Consider the following 18181-nt stretch of genomic DNA (forward strand, 5'->3'; position numbering starts at 1 on the left):
ATAATTTTTATTCTTGCAATAGTTTCGCTAGAAGACCTGTGGTCCTATATTTCATTATTACAGCGATAAACCTAATTAGTTCCTTACAGTATCTACATCATAAAACAATTACTATATAATATAATGTACCATCAATTACGGGAACTTTGCTCCACTGTAAAAATGTAAACTTAAGTACCGTGTTATACAGGGGTCTACTATACTTTACACGCAAAGAAACATGTAACTACATTTAGAATTTAGAAATTTTGCTATTTTTCTTAATAAAATAAAAATATTGGAAAAACTGAAAATTTGCTTCTGACAATAATCTTTAATAGAACACCATTTGTAAATTCTTCTCAGTCTCATTACGTATTTAGAAAATGATCGATGTGATAAAATATAGACAAGAATATGTCAACAAAAACAGTATAAAGCCGTGCATGGTGTAAAAAACTTCAGATATTACCTAATAAAAATTTCAATATATTGTATATGTATATTAAGCCATTCGTGAAAAGAGCGCTTATACTAAACAGACCGAATCTTTTCATTTTAGAAAGACTTTTGCTTAATTTTTCTAACATATTTAAATGATTATTTCATATTATTTTATGTTTTCCCATTATATTCAAAATATATTAGTTACAATTGATTGAAATTGTCTTATACCATTTGTATTATATGTATAGTCTTTATTATAATACATGTCTCATGTTTCCCTTATTCCAATTATTCATAGGATACGTTTTTCTAATTTTCAATCAAATTACATTATCATCACGTACCCAAAAAAATCTTTCTGAAACCTTGCAGTGCACAATTTGCATTATCAAACCAAAAAAAAGAAACTGCTTTCACAATCGTTTAATAATTAAATCTCCTATTTACGTGCACCCTTAATATTGGCAAAAAAATTGTCCAATTCAATACCCATTACACACAATATACGGATGATCAAATTGATGGTCAATTCGAACTGCTCATCATCGTCTCCCATCGACTATTAATTGAGAGACACTGTGTTTGACCGTTGCACACCGCGTTGCGCCTCTACAACCCTGCGTCTGTCTGTTTTTGTCGTTTCACTCTCTCTTTCTCTCCTTCCCTCTCCCTCCGTCTGCTCGACTACTGTATCTCTGTTCAACCGATTCCCTCCGCCGCCCCCGTTGGGTCTGTTCGTATGGGGTCCATGTGTTGGCCTCTGCTACTCTCCGAGCAAATCTTCCGACCTTAAACCCTCCGCTCGTGCTTCCCCTCAATCCGAACACGGGCTGTGTCGCCGCCTGCCTTCAGTTGCGTTCAATCTGTCGCCAGAGTAAGAAGTTTCGTGGGTCGTGTGCAGTATCCAGATACTGGGATAGTGTCTTCGTTTCGTTCCGCTGAAAGTACACACGCTGTTCGTTATCGATAAATGTAAACGGTTGAGTGGACGTGCGAAGCATTTCGAACTTCCATCGACGCGCGGTGGAACACGTCTGTGAGATCCTTTCAGTTAATAGTTTGGTCTCGATTTCGGCGACGTGCGAGAAAGATTTGCTCGTCAACACGATGGAAGAAGATAGACGACCTGCTAGGAAGCTACTGTTACTCTTCTCGAAAAGGACCGTGCTAAAGTACAAACTGCTGATTCAGTGACAGAGTGTTGTTTTCTGGACTGAAACGTATGCTAGACTGTGTTTATACGTCACTTTTTCTCTTATTATATTATCCTCCCGGGAGTTCGGACGTATATCGAACAGATTATCGAAGGGTGAAGGAAATTCGAACGTTTACTTCCAAGTGAAAGAATGTACATTAGGACACAGTGTGTGAATCGTTTGGTGTGTCGTCTGGAGCGAGAATTATCTTCGCATTGATCGGTCCAGAACTATATAGGTCGGTCCGTGGTAACACAGTTTCGCTCTGGAAACAGATTTTTTCGTGGAATTTTTTTTTCTCTCCAGTGTAACCTGTGTCCAATAGGTCACGGTATTGAACTGTGCACGAGTAAAATCGGTCGAAAAGGGTGGTTTTTCGATGTTCATTTTTTAAGAAGACTGATACGAAGGGACTTTCAGCAGTGTGTCGATTACGTATATACCACTACACGCTGATATGCTCGCCTGAGAGTTCGAGTACATTGACACTCTGTGCCAAATAAAACGTGCCAAAGCGGTTCATTGAAAGTACAAGTTACTAGTATTATCATAAGACTATTTGCTATTGTTGTTGTTCTTCTTCTTCTTGTTACTGTTATTGTTATAGTTTTATTTGTATCTTCGTTTTATATATACATACATACACGCGTGTTTCACTGTCCTCTTTCTGCCTGAAGACTTTTTTTCATTTTGTAAGGCAAGTTGTATTTATCGTGTGCCACACCGATGAGGAACAATTACTGCAATATGTTTTTCGCCGGTTACGGATATTCCAATCAACATCAAAATAGCCCACCCTCGCCGACAAGAGCCAGTGTCTGGGGTAGCATTTACAGCCCGTTTCGAAAGTGAGTATTCACTGATGATTGGTCTGAAACGAATACGGCGAATGAAATAGAGGAAGAAAAAAGAAAGGGAACTTTCGGGACTGAATTTTGTTTCTGATTTCTTTTGACCATTCGAGTTCGTTTATTTTTCTTTTTTTTTCGGTTTGTAACGATGACTAACGACGACTTCAGGGATAAAGACTCGTTTCACTGTTTGAATATGTTAATATTTTGTTTTAATATGTGTAAGTTATGTATTTGTAAGAACACTTGGTATTTGTTACGTTTGAATCGCAACTTACGTCACGAGTTATGATTCAATACTGCAGAGAGATTAAGTAGGAAAATTATAGGAATTGTAACATGTGCAATAATGATGATTCATATGTAGTTTAAAATAAGGGAAGTTTCAAATTTATATTCGCAAGAGGTATTGAAATGATTTTACTTTGTTTTGGGTGGTGGTGATGTGACGTCATTCTTAGATAATGCACACTCATGCATTTGAGTGCCTTTTGAGATAATTAAGTGGAGTAAAATGAGACTAATAGTAAGAACAATGTTATTAATATATTTGTAAAATGGAAGGTAATCTATAATAAAATGAAATTATTTATTAAAAAATTGACCAAAATTGTAAAACAGAATTTTTTATGTAATTTATTAATTTGCTCTATTGCAGCTTAAGGACGTTGTATAAATATTAAATATCGTGTGAAAAACTTTATTTGCTCCTTCAGTGGCCCATATTGCCAGTAAAAGTTGTATTAAATAAATGCAATAATTTCAAGCATTTAAAGTATAGTCAAATAACAGATATTTAAAAAAATGAATGGAATATCTTATATAAATACAGTGAAAAATAATATGCGAAATTTTTCAATGGAAAAAATTTAATTATTTTTAAGCAACTCTACGAACTATAAACAAAATAATATTTTTCTACTTTTTCCTAGAATCATTCGTATGATTACTTTCAATGGTGCGAATAGTGCATTCGTCGTTTAAAAAGCTAAAAGCGTTTTATGGCGGAAATTCGACGTTTATCGAAACTTCTTCGTTCCCTAAATTTAGATTGTTTGTCGTGAATATTTTCGGATAAACCTTGCTCTGTTAGTTTATCGATGCACGAAGGGGGGGTTCGGTTTGACAGCTTCAAATAACACCATCAAATGTTTCATTGTGAGCAGGAAAATCAAAGAAGTCTTTAAATGCAGTTTCTTTCACCTCGTGCATCCTTTTAGTTCTACGAATCTGAGATTCGTTGCTCTCCAAGCAGGAATATTCATCTAGCGAGGTATAGTTTCAACCGTTTGCTTTGTACCTTAACCAAATCGTTCATTGTGAATCCATTAGTTCACGTGTTCAGTGAATTTCTATCGTAATTTTTGTCTTATATTAGCAGACACTTGGAAGGAACGAACTACCCTTTATTCTTCAGCTTAACCATTGCATTTACGCAGGGTGGCTCACGTAAAACAGGCTACCTAATTACCTCCTCCAGCTATGGCGGTGCAAGAAAATGTCTGTGCGTAATTTAAATGGTTTCAGAGAGCGAATAAGAGAGAAGAAAAATTTGTCGATGGAAGACATAACAAGTCAAGACATAACAAGAAAATTTTTAAGTCTAAGGTCATATTATGATTAATGTCTGTTATAACATACAGTAGAACAAAATATATACATTCCTGTAAAAAAAAGAAACAGAAAAAAGTGGTATTTGTAAATAAATTTTTCTTCCATCTTATTCACCCTTTGTGACCATTTAAATTGCGTATAAAAATTGTCTCGTACCACCATAGGCAGAGAGAAGATAATTAGGCGGCCTGTTTTATGCGATAACGAATGTGTAATATATTAGATGTATGTAATGTATATATAATGTATAATATATTTTATAAAATTAGTTAAAGGAATGCACTATTCACCGATCAAAGCTTCTAACAGTTTGAATTGTTTGACAATATCTAATGTGGGATATTTGAATCTAAATACACGTAGTTAGTAGTACAACGAAGCAGACGAAAATGTAAAATTATCTGGCACAGATTAAATTATGTATTCTAAATTTTCTTCGAAGCAAGAACTTCGTTAAATACTTTTACGTGTATTTAAGAAGCTTTTACAAGTGCAACAATAATATGATTTATTCATGCATAACACGTAACTCGTCAACAACTTTTGCTACGCTTTCTCTCAGACAGGCTACTTTTTCCTTATATTTATTAAACCATTGCCTGTTTTAAATGCATTTCACGTGCAACGTGTCACCGTTGATCCAGCTTTCGTTTCACTTACTACTAATTTGTAGTACCTCCGGTAGCAATCTTTTTCTTCCAAAGAAATATAATTAGCTGTAATAACCTAATAGTTAAGGGTAATTAAATAGCAATTAAAAAAAATACAAGCAATGTATAACACGTGTCTCGAATCGTCGGAATCAAATCTAAAATTTAATACAAAAGGGACGAGGGAACAGCTCTCAGTATACGAGCTTTTCAGGCTCCTTGAGTACCACTCGAGGGAGGATTCTACGAGATCAAAACAATGTTCACAACGTTTTTAAGCTAAACACATTGTCAAACATGTAAAATGCATTTTTCATTTTTGAGAAAACGTTGAAATGATTTTCTTTATAGAAATTTTTTATTGCAAACTGTGTGCAACGCGTTTTATGGCGGAATTTTTCGAATTCGAATACAATTTCCCAATTGTGAAAGTAAACTGCTGATTCGATATCAAATAATTTCTAATTTCACATAAATTTCCGCAGATAAATTTAATTTAGTATTAATTTTTTAAGTAATTAATAAAAATTCTTTCTTTAAAATGTAGTATGATAAAATACCCATTTTCAACTCTATCAAGTTAACAACACATTTTTAATTACATTCTGTTGCTCAGAATTGCTATCAAAGTTGCTGTCTTATTGTTAGGGATTTTCTTGAGAGAGCTCTGCTATACAATATTTACTATGACATATTACAAACTATTATTTATGCATTTATTGCAGGGTATTCTATTAGCTAGTTCTTATTAGTCCAGCTAGCTGATGTGAAGCGAAATGGGAAAACTACTGCAAAGGCTTGGTATCAGTTTCCCGGGTACAAATACCGGATAGTTTGTTGTTTTGTTCGTGAAATGAGTTATAAGTAAACCGTAATGATTAATAGTTTGTTTAACGGGCTATTTATGTCAGGACAAAGTATTGGAGACGAATAAATCCGTTATTTACTTATTACATCCTATTAAAGCCTGTGACTCGACATTTACACCTTGTTCAAATCCTTTCTAATTAACCTACCTGTTAACATAAATCCAATTTTATCGAGATTAATGTGAAATTTTGTTCAAATTACAAATAAACGCTGCATATAAATCTAAATTTCCTTCGTTGCGCGTTAATTTTTCGAGTCATAAGGTAAATACAATGTGGGATTAATCAAGGGGAAACTACTCGTATGAGTTAATAGGGCTGTGTTCAATTGTACTTTATTCTAGCATTGTTGAATATTAGATTGTAGGAGGTCAACGTACCTTGTGATTATATATGTCATCTTCATTATACTACTCTGTGCAAACATTACCTCAGCACAAATTGTAATAAGCCATTGATAGTTTCCATTATTACGAAATTGATTCGTCCTTTTTTCAGTTGAAATATCGACGGAGAGATAATCGTTATTTGACCATAATAATAGTTAAGAAAATACTTCATACACTTTTAATTCTCCTGAGCGAATATGTGCTGCCGAAAGTACAATACAAGCGGACAGTAGGTGATTCTTTATGCAAAAATAAATGTGAAATAAAATTTGTTCCCACGAAACTTAGTTTTTGAGAAAATCGGATTTGAAAATCTGTTGCATCCTGCAAAGAGAAACCAGAATGTTTCGAAAAGTTTCATATTTTAAACTGGGCTGTTAAAGTATTGTTTTATTTGTTATTAATATTGTCTCGTAATATTTAGTAATGTAAATTTTTTTTTTTTTTTTATGGAAATTACATAGTTGTTAAGTTGAGATATATTAAATAATATTTTTTGAACGCACCGAGTTTCATTGTATTTGCATGTGAAAGGGTTAATACGATTCTTAACAATCTGACTTCTTAAAAATTCACCGGGAAGTATAAAAAGTGTTTCGATTCATTCTGTGATACTCATGACTAGTGATGGGGGGTCAAGTTCAATATCTACGTATAAATCTGAATCAAATCCAATAGCCAAGATTCACTTCATAGGGTTCGAATACTATTCATAAAGTATAACGTTCATTCGTTGTACTTGGAAAGAATTCAACAAAGAACAAGTACTCGCAAGTTTCAAAAATTTAGTTACAAGTACTTCGATATTAAAATAAATCGATCCTCTTACATGTACTAATCACGAGTAGCAGAAAGACTATTTCTGTTTCATTAAACATGTGAAAATATGAAATATTAGCGTACAATTAGATTCTGCATGAAAAGTACAATAGTAGGTTTTAAAACGGTAGCCAAGAAAAATGATTTTAACCCTTTGAACTCCTTTGTCGAGTGTGACTCGACATCAACTTTATTCACAAGTACTTCTATATGGAGTCACACTCGGCATTTTTAAATTGCCAGTTTAAATATGTATTACATTTCGCAATTTTTCTTTCTTAGAAACGAAAAGGAACTTTTTAGAAAATTAGTAGTTCAAAGGGTTAAGAGAATGAAGAATTTCTGGTTGGGTGCTTATAAAGTTGCGAATTTATTCCACCAGTCTTTGATTCTACTTGGAAATACTTTTATTTCTCCAAGTACACCATAGAGGATTCGAATGTGTCGCGTCTAGGTTTAAGTCTACTTCGAAGCACTATTTCTTCTTTTCTTCGAAATATTTACAAATGGTTTGAATCTGATCGATCGATGTTCGAAGCTACTTGCGGCGCACTTGAACCCATCACTATTCATGACACAGCGTGTATGCACCGAATATGGCGACACATCAGAGACTAAAATGCATCGATCTACATGCGTATACGTTCACTAAGTGTCGCATGCATCCATTAAAATTTTAATGAACCCTTTCGCCCACTGGACACCCACTCGCTGCTAGTGCATAAGAATACGGCAGCTAGCCGGGTCCGGATCGTTCCATAAACAACGTTTCCATTCGACAGGACCGAGCTAATTGTTTAACTGGGCAAGTTAATACGTTTAACGATCCGGTAATTGAGGGAACTTTGCACGTCATCGTGAACGCTCTCGTTCTAATATCGTTCAACACGGTGCTTTACAGGATGATACCGTGTTAAAGTTTGATTTATGGTATTACTTCCAATGGAAGCACAAGGTGATCCGTTGATTCTTATCGCCTTCAATAGCGCTGCTCGAAATAAACGGAAAGAATTGCCGTATTATTTCGATTAGTACTTCTGTGGGATTTATGCATCTGTTCTGGGAAGTTCAATCAAAATTGTAATGTAAGATTCAAAGAAACGTGAAGTGTAATAAAATGTGATGAGACATATGTACACTGTCGTTCGAAAGATTGGAGTGCTATTCGTTATTTGAACAAAAGCTTTTTTATACAAACGTATGCAGTGGTTGTTAGACTTAGATTTTATATTTCAGAACACTTTATTCAGAAACTTTTATGTAGTTTATATGATACACTTATAATTTTCTTTATTCTATATATTCCTCTAACAGTGTTTTATATTTTTGTGAAAATATCGTAAAATCGCTCCAGATTCCCACTTCTTGGACATTTTTAATATGTTTCCAAAATAAAAATTTATGCAAACAATTTTAAATATTAAAGCTCGTAACAACCGTGAATAATTTGGTTGCCCACACAAGGGTTAAAGTATAAAAGAAAAATAATTATAAGCGTATCGTATAAACTGTATAAGAGTTCTGTTTTTGAACAAAGTGTTCTGAAATACAAAATCTAATAGAGGGGTTATTTATAGGGGTGGAGAAATATGTTGAGAATGTATAATGACGTTTCGTGTGAGTTGAGGTTGCAAATTGATCGAGGTGTGGGACACGGTTGCAGTAGCAGGAAAAGAATTTTTATATCGTTGAACGGTGATTTTTAAGTAGCAAGATACTTTTATTTCACTGTCCATCTTTGAAACTTGAATGCACACATTGTTGCAGTCTCTATTCTCGAATGCAACATCGATGGAAGCACTATTTCGAATGCAAAACATTGTTGTACGCGTTACTTTTCAATGCAACATTGCTTGAAGCGTTATATTTGAACGCAAACATTGTTGGAATCGCTATTTCTGGTTGCAACATTATTAAAAGCGTTATTTCGAGCGCAAACATTATTACAAGCCCTACGCTTGAATGTAACATTGTTACAAGCGTCATTCTTGCTTGTGACATCGTTAACTCGTATTATTTTCGAATGCACTTCTGTGGCAAACGTGTTATCGAGTTTGCAACATTGTTGCCGGGAGTCGATCCCTAAAATTGCACATTGTTGCAAACGCGTTCTTGGTTTGCAACTTTGCTGCCGAAAGTCGCTCCCGAAAATTGCACATTGTTGCAAACGCGTTCTGGGTTTGCACCTTTGTTGTCGCGAAAATTTGCACATTGTTGCACGACGCGCCGTTTTGCAACAATGTGCATTTTCGGGAGTGACCCCCCGGCAACAAAATTGCAAACGCGGTCTCCCTTTTGCAACTTTGTTGCCGGGAATCGCCCCCGAAAATTGCACATTGTTGCAAACGCGTTCTGGGTTTGCAACTTTGTTGCCGGGAATCGCTCCCGAAAATTGCACAATGTTGCAAACGCGTTCTGGGGTTTGCAACTTTGTTAATAGGAATCGCTCCCGAAAATTGCACAATGTTGCAAATGCGTTCTGGGTTTGCAACTTTGTTGTCGCGAAATTTGCACATTGTTGCACGACGCGCCGCTTTGCAACAATGTGCAATTTTCGGGAGCGACTTCCGACAACAAAGTTGCAAACCCGATAACGCGTTTGCAACAATGTGCAATTTTCGGGGGCGGCTGTCGGCAACAAAGTTGCAAACTCAGAACGCGTTTGCAACAATGTGCAATTTTCGGGAGCGACTCCCGGAAACAAAGTTGCAACCTCGACAACGGTGCATGTTTCAAGAAGCCATTTTTGACATTTTGAATAAGTACTCCATATTTTTCATTAAAAAATAAATGATTTGCCTTGAGATATCACGTTATCTATTTTAAAATCCTTTTTTTGTACTTTGAATATTATAAACATCATTCAAGTCGTTTTAGTTTCTTAATGTGTTAAACTTACCTTGAAAAACAGCAAAACCTTTAAAAGTAATAACATGCATGTTAAATAAACACTTCAAGTTCGTACAAAACAACTGCAAAACAATTTTTATAAAACACAGTTGCTAGCCGTGCGTGTTCGAAATTAATTAAGTCACCGTGTATATGAGGCAATTCGCCTGGAACAGTAGACGAGGCTAAGACGGAGAAAAACTCTGGCGGATAAGTGAGGGCTTGGACGTTCTAGCCCTGCCTTAGGCATGTCCCATGCGCGAAACCAGGTTACTCTTATTGTGAACGATGAAAACCTAACCTTACGATTGAAAAAAAAAGTGACAGTAAATGTCAAAATAAAAAGCGACAGTTTTTTTTCCAATGCGTGAATTAATTTATCAATTAAAAATTAATAATCACGCGTTATCAATTAAAAATTACATTAATTCAAGATGGAACGAAAACATATTTCACACAGCATTCAGTTTAATTTGCAGAGCAATGCAGATATCAGAAAGAGAGTGCATACAATAGTAAAGATATTTATACTTCACTGCAAAAGATTCTTTGTACCCTCATTCTTTCACAAATTTATGAAAAAAATACTGAATCGAAGTCATTGTTATATTCTCGTACACATATACGTGTAAATTCAATGCATTTCAATGAATAATCTATACTCTGCTGTATAATACGGTGAATTAATCAGAAGAAATAACGCATTAATGATAATCCTGGAAATTCTATAGAGGAAACGCATCGAGCGATTAAAGGTTGTACTATATGCTCCTGTTTCGGTCCATGCCACCATATCTGCTCTCCAGTATTGATTACTTACACAACTACCCTCCATCTTGCCAGCTGACGACAACTCTGTGCATTTTATAAAAATTCTTCTCATCCGTATCAATGTTTCTCCAAACTCATTCTTTCTGTGAGATTACCCAAGACAAGATCCTTTATTTTCTCGTGAATAGTTGTCAATTTTTGAAGCTTTAATTTTTTAAGCTGGTATCGGTCCAAATACTAAGAGCTTTCTCCTCCATCTTCTCAATTATCGGTGCTCTGGGACGAGCTGTTATATTCGTGGAAATGGAACAACCTACAGCAACGAAAGCTCTAATTTTCTCTTCATTTTTCTGATCTCCCTAATCGATGACAGACACTTAGTCTTTGATGTGCAAAAAAATTGATCCTTTTGTTTAGGCTCAGCGAATGATTGTTAATATAACGCATTCCTTCCTTACCAACGGGGTCCGATAAGAGAATAATTTAGATATGCGACAAGTCGTATCGTTTCTTCTTGGAACTCGACAATATAACCAGATGCTCGGTATACGTTCCAAAAGTGCGAAGTATCGTATTAAAAATTCCCATTAAACGCGTAAATTAGGCCAATGGATTCGAAATATTGCATATGTACGGTGTCGGCTAGCGAATAGGAAATTATATTTTAATAGCACACTGATAGTCAAAAAGAGCGATCCAGTTTTCCCTGATTTAGTAAAATCATTTCATAGGAATCGTAATCTACAATTGGAGAATAAATTATAACAACAAGAATAAAAATTGTAGTCATTATTTTAGAAATATTTTTTTTTCATTACGTTAACACGTCCCGAATTGATTATTACACGCGAAACGTGACAATAACATAGGTTTGCATATTACGCAATGCTCTATGAATTATGTAACGAATCTCACACTACAGATTGTTTTATCTGTTTGTAATTGGTATCCATATCAGTTCTGTAATTTTTGTCACGTACTAGTGTAACGACTTCATTTTCTAATGGATATTATTTACGTGAACGAATATTTGTATTTAAAAACGATTAAATCGTTGTAACGTTGGAAGGAAATGAAAAATAATTTTCCAAAATTAATATCAGTTACAACATAAAATTACTAAAACTTAAGGTGAATTAATTTTCTTTCACGTTGAAGACTTACTTTTGTTACTAACAAAGAGTTTATTCATAAGCAAGGCACGTGAAAAAAAGAAGGGATATTAAGTATGAAAGCGTTAGGGAATACTATTTTTATCCTTTCAATAAACTTTTTCCGCATAGTGTCATTAAATCTTAAAATATCAACTTCAAAGCGTGGCATTTTAATTACAAACACTTTATTATGAAAAAAAAGTTCTTCGCGATAATTTTACACTCTTAACAAATTCTTTAATCAATTCCTTTCGTGAAGTATTTGTTAACAAATTTAATATTAATAATTAAAAATTACCAACTCCTTATTGTCCTCACATTTTCTGAGTAAACAATGTTTCCAATGTTTCAACCAATCGAACGCGTCAATAAACTTTACATTGCTAGCAATCAATAAACCAAACATAATAATATTTTGCCAACGTCGTAGAAAAATTCAAGACCATCGTCACAGTGACTCATCGTCTTCAAGCTACCTCTCTTTGCAGCCCTATATTACGTTTCTTTTAATCATTCGTCAGCGCCGAACGCAGCACGAGTATAGTCGGTGGAAGCAATACAGCGAGGTCGTAAAATCAGTCAGATGTCAAAATAATAGAAAATTTCTGTAACATTATTAAGCAGTGTCAGTTACCTATTACTCACAAAAATTAGTCTCTGTTCTTTCATCTTAGAAGAGTAACTCTTAATCTAACTATATATTAGGTTGTTGCATATGAAACGATCGATTTCACAACTGCGCAAGGTTTTCAGAATTGCGTTTTTAAATTTGCTACCAGATAACATCAATTTACATCTAGAAGTTAACCAAAAGCAAAGCAAAGTAAAGCTCAAAGCTAACCAAAACCATCTACCATTCAATAGTGAAACAATTAGACGAATAATCACGATCACGAACTATAAATAGAGATCGAATTTCACTGATTACTTTTTATAGCAACAATTCAAAATGAAACTGAAGCAAAGAACGTTTTCAAATACCTCCTTGCACCTAGAAATGAGATTTTTCATTTAACAAAGGCATAAACAATCTTGCTTTCCGATGGTAAAACTGATTAATAAATATCATTTTTATGAAAACTACGGACGTGGAAAGTTTCGCTGATATCTCGGTCGTTTCAGCAACCTAATATATCGCTTCCACCAACTGTACACACCGTCCAAAGTCAGCTTGAAACTTATCGGCCGCGGCCAGGGAAAACTTTCCATTTCCTTTCGAGTTTAGCACCGCTGGTGCCAATTAATTGACATTTCGTGGGGCCGAGCGTGGGTGTTACTGTTGGCGATTCCCTTTATGCAAAGCAACCCTGTCTCGTAAAGTGGCCAATAATAATATCAGCACAGTGTCACCCTTTGGTCCGTTTGCTCCCCGCCCGCCTTCGTTCCAGTCTGAGCGACTTCTGAGGCGTCCTAAGATTCCGAGAAGTCTGGATCCGGATTAGTTCTACGCGGACGTAAGGGGTTGTGCTTAATATATCAGAGTCGGATGTTGGGGTGCAGCGGAAAAGAGGATGGCCACCGTTACACACAGCTTCGAGCCTATGGTTCGCAGAGCGAACGGGATTACGTGCACCCGCGACTTGTAAATAGACTTAAAAAAAAATGACTGGTAAAAAAATGACTGGTCTCTTTCTCTGATTTTCTCTCTCTCTCTCTCTCGTTTTTTAGCCTATGGAAAGATGAAGAACACGCTAATGACACGTTCTGGTGATGGTCTAAGGGTTACGTGTCATTTTTAACTTCGTATGCGCGTGTTAATTTGTACCGCTACATTGTAACATGCGAGGTTTGTTTTCTTTTTTTTTTGTGAGTGAAAATTTCACTTTTAGAAATGCACTGTCAGTCAAAAAATGTCAACGGACACCTCGTTAGAATTAATTTAGCATTGTATTACAGAGAAAGTAGTAAATAAATAATATTTACGTTATTTTATTTGGAAACATAAGATTTACTATTTAATTAAATAGTTTAAAATAATAATTAAACAAATGAATCTAAATATAAACAGATACTATTTGCTTGTAAACGAGAAACTAACTTGTAATTGCCCTTTGGAGCCTTGTTTCTAAATATTTTGCTGAATTCTTAGATACTGTTTTGGTCAATCCATAGATGTCCTCTTAAAATTATCACATTAGTCAAGCTTCACTTTTCTACCATTTCCCTACGTCAACGAAACTAAAATGATGATATCGTCGGCATTTGAACAAGACCGCCAACGCTTAAGGCGAGTTTCTAAACACGAACTGTCCCCGAAGTTGGCGAGGTCAGATTTTCCAGACTGCACGGTGCTCGCGAATAATAGCTGAACTCTTAGAACTTGTTAAGATCCGCGACAACCCCGTTGGAGGGGCGTTATCCGTTAATTACTCATTTTACATTTCAACACTGGCCTGCAGGAATAGCGTTTGGATGAAATCTAAATTAAACCTTTCTGGAAATTCTGCATTTCCTTATTGCTCTTTGCCCGGTTTGAAGTGGCCCGCGACTATAAATCACTGACATGTCGTGCAAACGGTTTTACATCACGTTAAGCCGCAGTTCGTTAGAATGATGAAAATTGCAATGATAATCTGGGTCGCGTTTAATTACAACGAATCGTTTCTTACATCCCACCGATCAGTGCAACGAAGGACTGTCCTACCGCTAGAGGGTAAGAAAGGACGTCGAAATTCATTCGATCAGTTTTGAAATTTACCTCAATACAATCCAATACAATTCGATGAAACTTGTAATAGAAGTGTGTGTAGCTATGGAATAAAACTAATATTGTTTATGTATGGTACTTCAAATTATATGTACATATTTTCACTTTCACCATGAAACTGTTTTATTAATAGTAGGTAAATGAACAGTTCAAGAAAAATTGCATGAAATAATTCACATATTCATAATTGTAACATTGAATGCAATTTTTCTTCTGAACAGAAAAAATGTCCGATGGGATTTGAATCTGGGACAAAATACAGTAGGATCTCCTATAACGCGGGAAATGCATTCCGTGTTATACGAATTTCATGTTATACAGGACCCAGAGCGCAAAAATATACAAAAAATTTAAAAAAAATCTTAATTCTATTTGCGACATGAGATTTTTTAAATATACAGAATAACTCAAAGTGAAGAAGGTAAAGGCAGGTAAAAGTAAGATCTAACCACTCTCAGAATTGTATGTATAAAATTAAGATCCAACGCTTTTTGGGTGCTGAAGTGCAGAAATCTTGTTTTACCCAATGATTATTTTCTATTGTTAAATACAGTTGTAAAATTATGTGAAAAATTAATAAAAAAGCAACGTGTTAAAGGCAATTCAAACCAGATAATCCGAACGGTTGAAATTCCGAGACCTCTTAAAATTAATGAGACTGCGTTCCACTGAGATTCTTTAAATTGCCGCCATTTCGGCTGATTAACCCTTTATCTATGCGCAAACTTCGTCCTTAAAACCGATGTTTTGCTCTTCTCCGATCGTCGCTCTGAAAATAGAATGTAGCCTTCATCTTGATCCTTTTTAAAAGTTTCATCTAATTCAGTCTAGTTCGTAGAGGCTATTTCCTGTGGAATCAGGAGGCATCATGTGCCTGCGCTCCATTTTCGGCCCTATTCCGAAAATAAACTGTCTTTTAAGCTTCAGTCGTGTCCTGTCATTATCGTCTTGAGCAAACCTAAAGAAGATATCTGTTCTTCAAATTTCTTCTTCAATTCTTACGAAACGATATCACGATTAGGGTAAATCCGGGCGAGATAGATGCACCAGTGGTAGAGATTCAATTCTACTTAAATTTTGAAATTAAAATATTCTTTTTTACCCAATTTTCGGTGAATATTGGCCACCTTTTGTGAAACAGCCTAAAATTTTAAATATATTAATTTTACTTTGATGCAATAAATAATAATAGTAACGTTCTTAATATTCCTTATATACCAGATTTACCCCATATGCGTTGTTTTCCTTGCTTAGAAAATTATAACAGTAACACGTAGATAGGAAACCGGCAAGAGAATGAAAAGTGATTCATTTTGTATTATATCATGTATTCTTATCAGCGATTAAACGTTATTCTTATTTTTCCTTTTCTTTTCTGTGTTACAGCACAAATATGCCTCTGCAGGATATTACAATGAGTCAGACTTTACCATTAATGATTGGTAAGTAGGAGGTCACAATTTTATATTTCATATTTTTACAAAGAAGCATGTTAATACTAAATTCCCTTCGTTATTTAATCTTATACTTTTGTTAGAATAAATCGTTCCAAATGGACGTTTAGAGACCACGAAAAACATTTTGTTGTGGAAGAAAGAAATTGTTTATTTAAGGTCATTTTTCTCTCGAGATTTTCAAGTTCTTCAATAATTCTTTTGCTGGGGATGAAACGATTGATAAATCGATATATTAGAATAATTTATTCCTAAATGGAAAAAAGAATTTGTTTAATGTGCAAACTGTCTTCTTAAAAGTATTCATTTACAGTATTAGAACTAGGAATAATGAGTTAATTATTGGTGCAATTGTAAACGATGGGAAAATGTCTTCCTCGACTTTCTCAAATTAATTGCGGACCATTTTCGCTGTTCCGGTTGCGAATGCATAGATCACGTAAGTGAATAATGGTAGATAGTAAGTTAAACTAGACTCTATTTCACGGTGCTTACTGTAGAGTGAATTTGACCACTGCATTATCCATCTACCGCATTCAAATTCAGTCTAAATGTACGCGGTGTTAAATGTCAGAGTAATTTTTTAATACAGCCTTCCATTAACCCTTATCTGGTCAAGGCGAATCTAATAGACTCACACGTCTAGGTTTTTAACAATATTTTGAACAGTACTTGAGAAATCCAAAATTCCTTCTATGAATTCTTCTTTTGTATCAACTGAATTATAGTCCTGTAAGTGAAAAGTGTTCAAGATTTTTCGGAAGCAAAGGAAACATTTAAATAATTTGCTTAGGTATGTAAGTAAACAGTAGGAGTCCATCAGACTCTATGAGGTATTTTTCTAGAAACCTCCGCGTACATTATACAGGGTGTCCCAGGTTTTAATGGCCAAATGTTGTCAGTATATTCCATGGTCTGCTATTGTTTCCTTCATTTCGTATTACCGCCATAACTTTTTAACGAAGCTCAAAAATACATATGTTCGTATAACATTTTGTTATTATTTCGACCCATAGAATATACTGATGACGTTTGGCCGTTAAAACTTGGGACCCCCTGTATATTATATTTTATGTCCATATAGTTAATTTAATCCTGAATAAGTAACTAATTAAGTAACTTCACTAATAAATGTAATATATGAGTAACTAAATCAGACATTAATTGAGTAAGCAACTTAATTACTTATTAATTAATAAGTAAGTAATTTAATCCCAGTAAATAAGTTTTCAAAAAGTTCTGAGTATTTTTCAAAATTTATAATAAAAACAAACTACACCGTTTACCAAAACCGTGTGTTAATCTTGTTAGGACAGCAAGGGGATGATTTTATGATACGTGATTTCTAGTTCAGCAAACCGTTATTTTTAATTTAGCAGACTGGTCTGCAGCCAACATGCGGCACGTAGAATTTCTCAAATATTAAAGAATAGGCTATTGTTCAGTCAGTAAGGCAAGGTATCATAAAGTCACCCCCAAAGGGTCTTCGGAACCGATGCAATTACCGAGGCCTCTCGGTACCTGACCTTCCGAACGAGTCGGAGAGTCAGAGTTGACCTGGCCGCGTTTTCCCCCCCTTGTTGTCAAATTTTCATCCAGCAAGGACCAGCTTCGTCACCCCCGCTCCGGGCGCAATGGAAGGGGGTGATACGGGGTTGGTCACTTAGTAATTTTAAGAACCTCCCTTCGCGTCCCTTCTTCAAATTTTCGAAGATTTGGAGAAGGGACGACTCGATAAGAAGGCCGACTTAGCTTAAGGCCACAGAGTGTTAGTACACAGACCATCAGTTACATTGGGAATCTTAAGGATTCAGTCAGACTCACAACGAAACATTCAATCTTTAAACGGCACCTAGTGCAATATTCGAAGTACGCGGAAATTAGTACCCGAGTGCTTAACAATACTCATATATTCCAACAGACTCCGACTGTCCGTCCACATTACATAAATAGATTATCTGTATAAGGGTTAACAAATCCTCAGAACTCGAATTGAACACTTTTAAATAAAAAAAAGGAAACCAAATATCCAAGTGTTCCAAAAGTGCTATCATATAAGCTGCCAAAGTGTTGCAGTATAAAAATAACGAATAGTCCATAGAAAACGACAGACATTTTTATCGCAGTAAATGATGCGTTGAGATAAACATCGTGATTGAACGACCAATGACTCGCTAAAATTTTTTCCAAGCGGCCTATCAATTATCAAAATGGACCGGATATAATTTTACGGTTATATGATCAAGACAGATCATTGCGTAAGAGTCGATTGTATTTATTACCTATAGACCAGGGTCGAATAGGCGTGTCAGATGCAGATATCTCTGGAGATTAACTGATTGCTTAAACGAGAGGTCACCGATATTGGGGTTGACAATGGAACGATCAGTTA

At 35.1% G+C, this 18181-nt stretch overlaps 1 protein-coding gene across 2 annotated transcripts in view; it reads left to right on the forward strand.

Moving 5' to 3' along the window:
- The first annotated feature begins 2202 nt into the window (after positions 1 to 2202).
- Positions 2203 to 18181, forward strand: part of LOC108574520 (centrosomin) — a 52812-nt gene continuing 36833 nt past the window's right edge. The window contains exons 1-2 of one of the 2 annotated variants that reach the window (XM_017937132.1): positions 2203 to 2470; positions 15722 to 15777. In XM_017937132.1, coding sequence (XP_017792621.1) covers positions 2349 to 2470; positions 15722 to 15777 — 178 coding nt within the window. In that variant the 5' untranslated portion in view covers positions 2203 to 2348. The remainder of the gene's footprint in view (positions 2471 to 15721; positions 15778 to 18181) is intronic. The other variant, XM_017937131.1, reaches the window with a different exon arrangement.

The sequence above is a fragment of the Habropoda laboriosa genome, unplaced genomic scaffold (assembly GCF_001263275.1).
Source record: "Habropoda laboriosa isolate 0110345459 unplaced genomic scaffold, ASM126327v1 scaffold193, whole genome shotgun sequence".
Lineage (NCBI taxonomy): Eukaryota > Metazoa > Arthropoda > Insecta > Hymenoptera > Apidae > Habropoda > Habropoda laboriosa.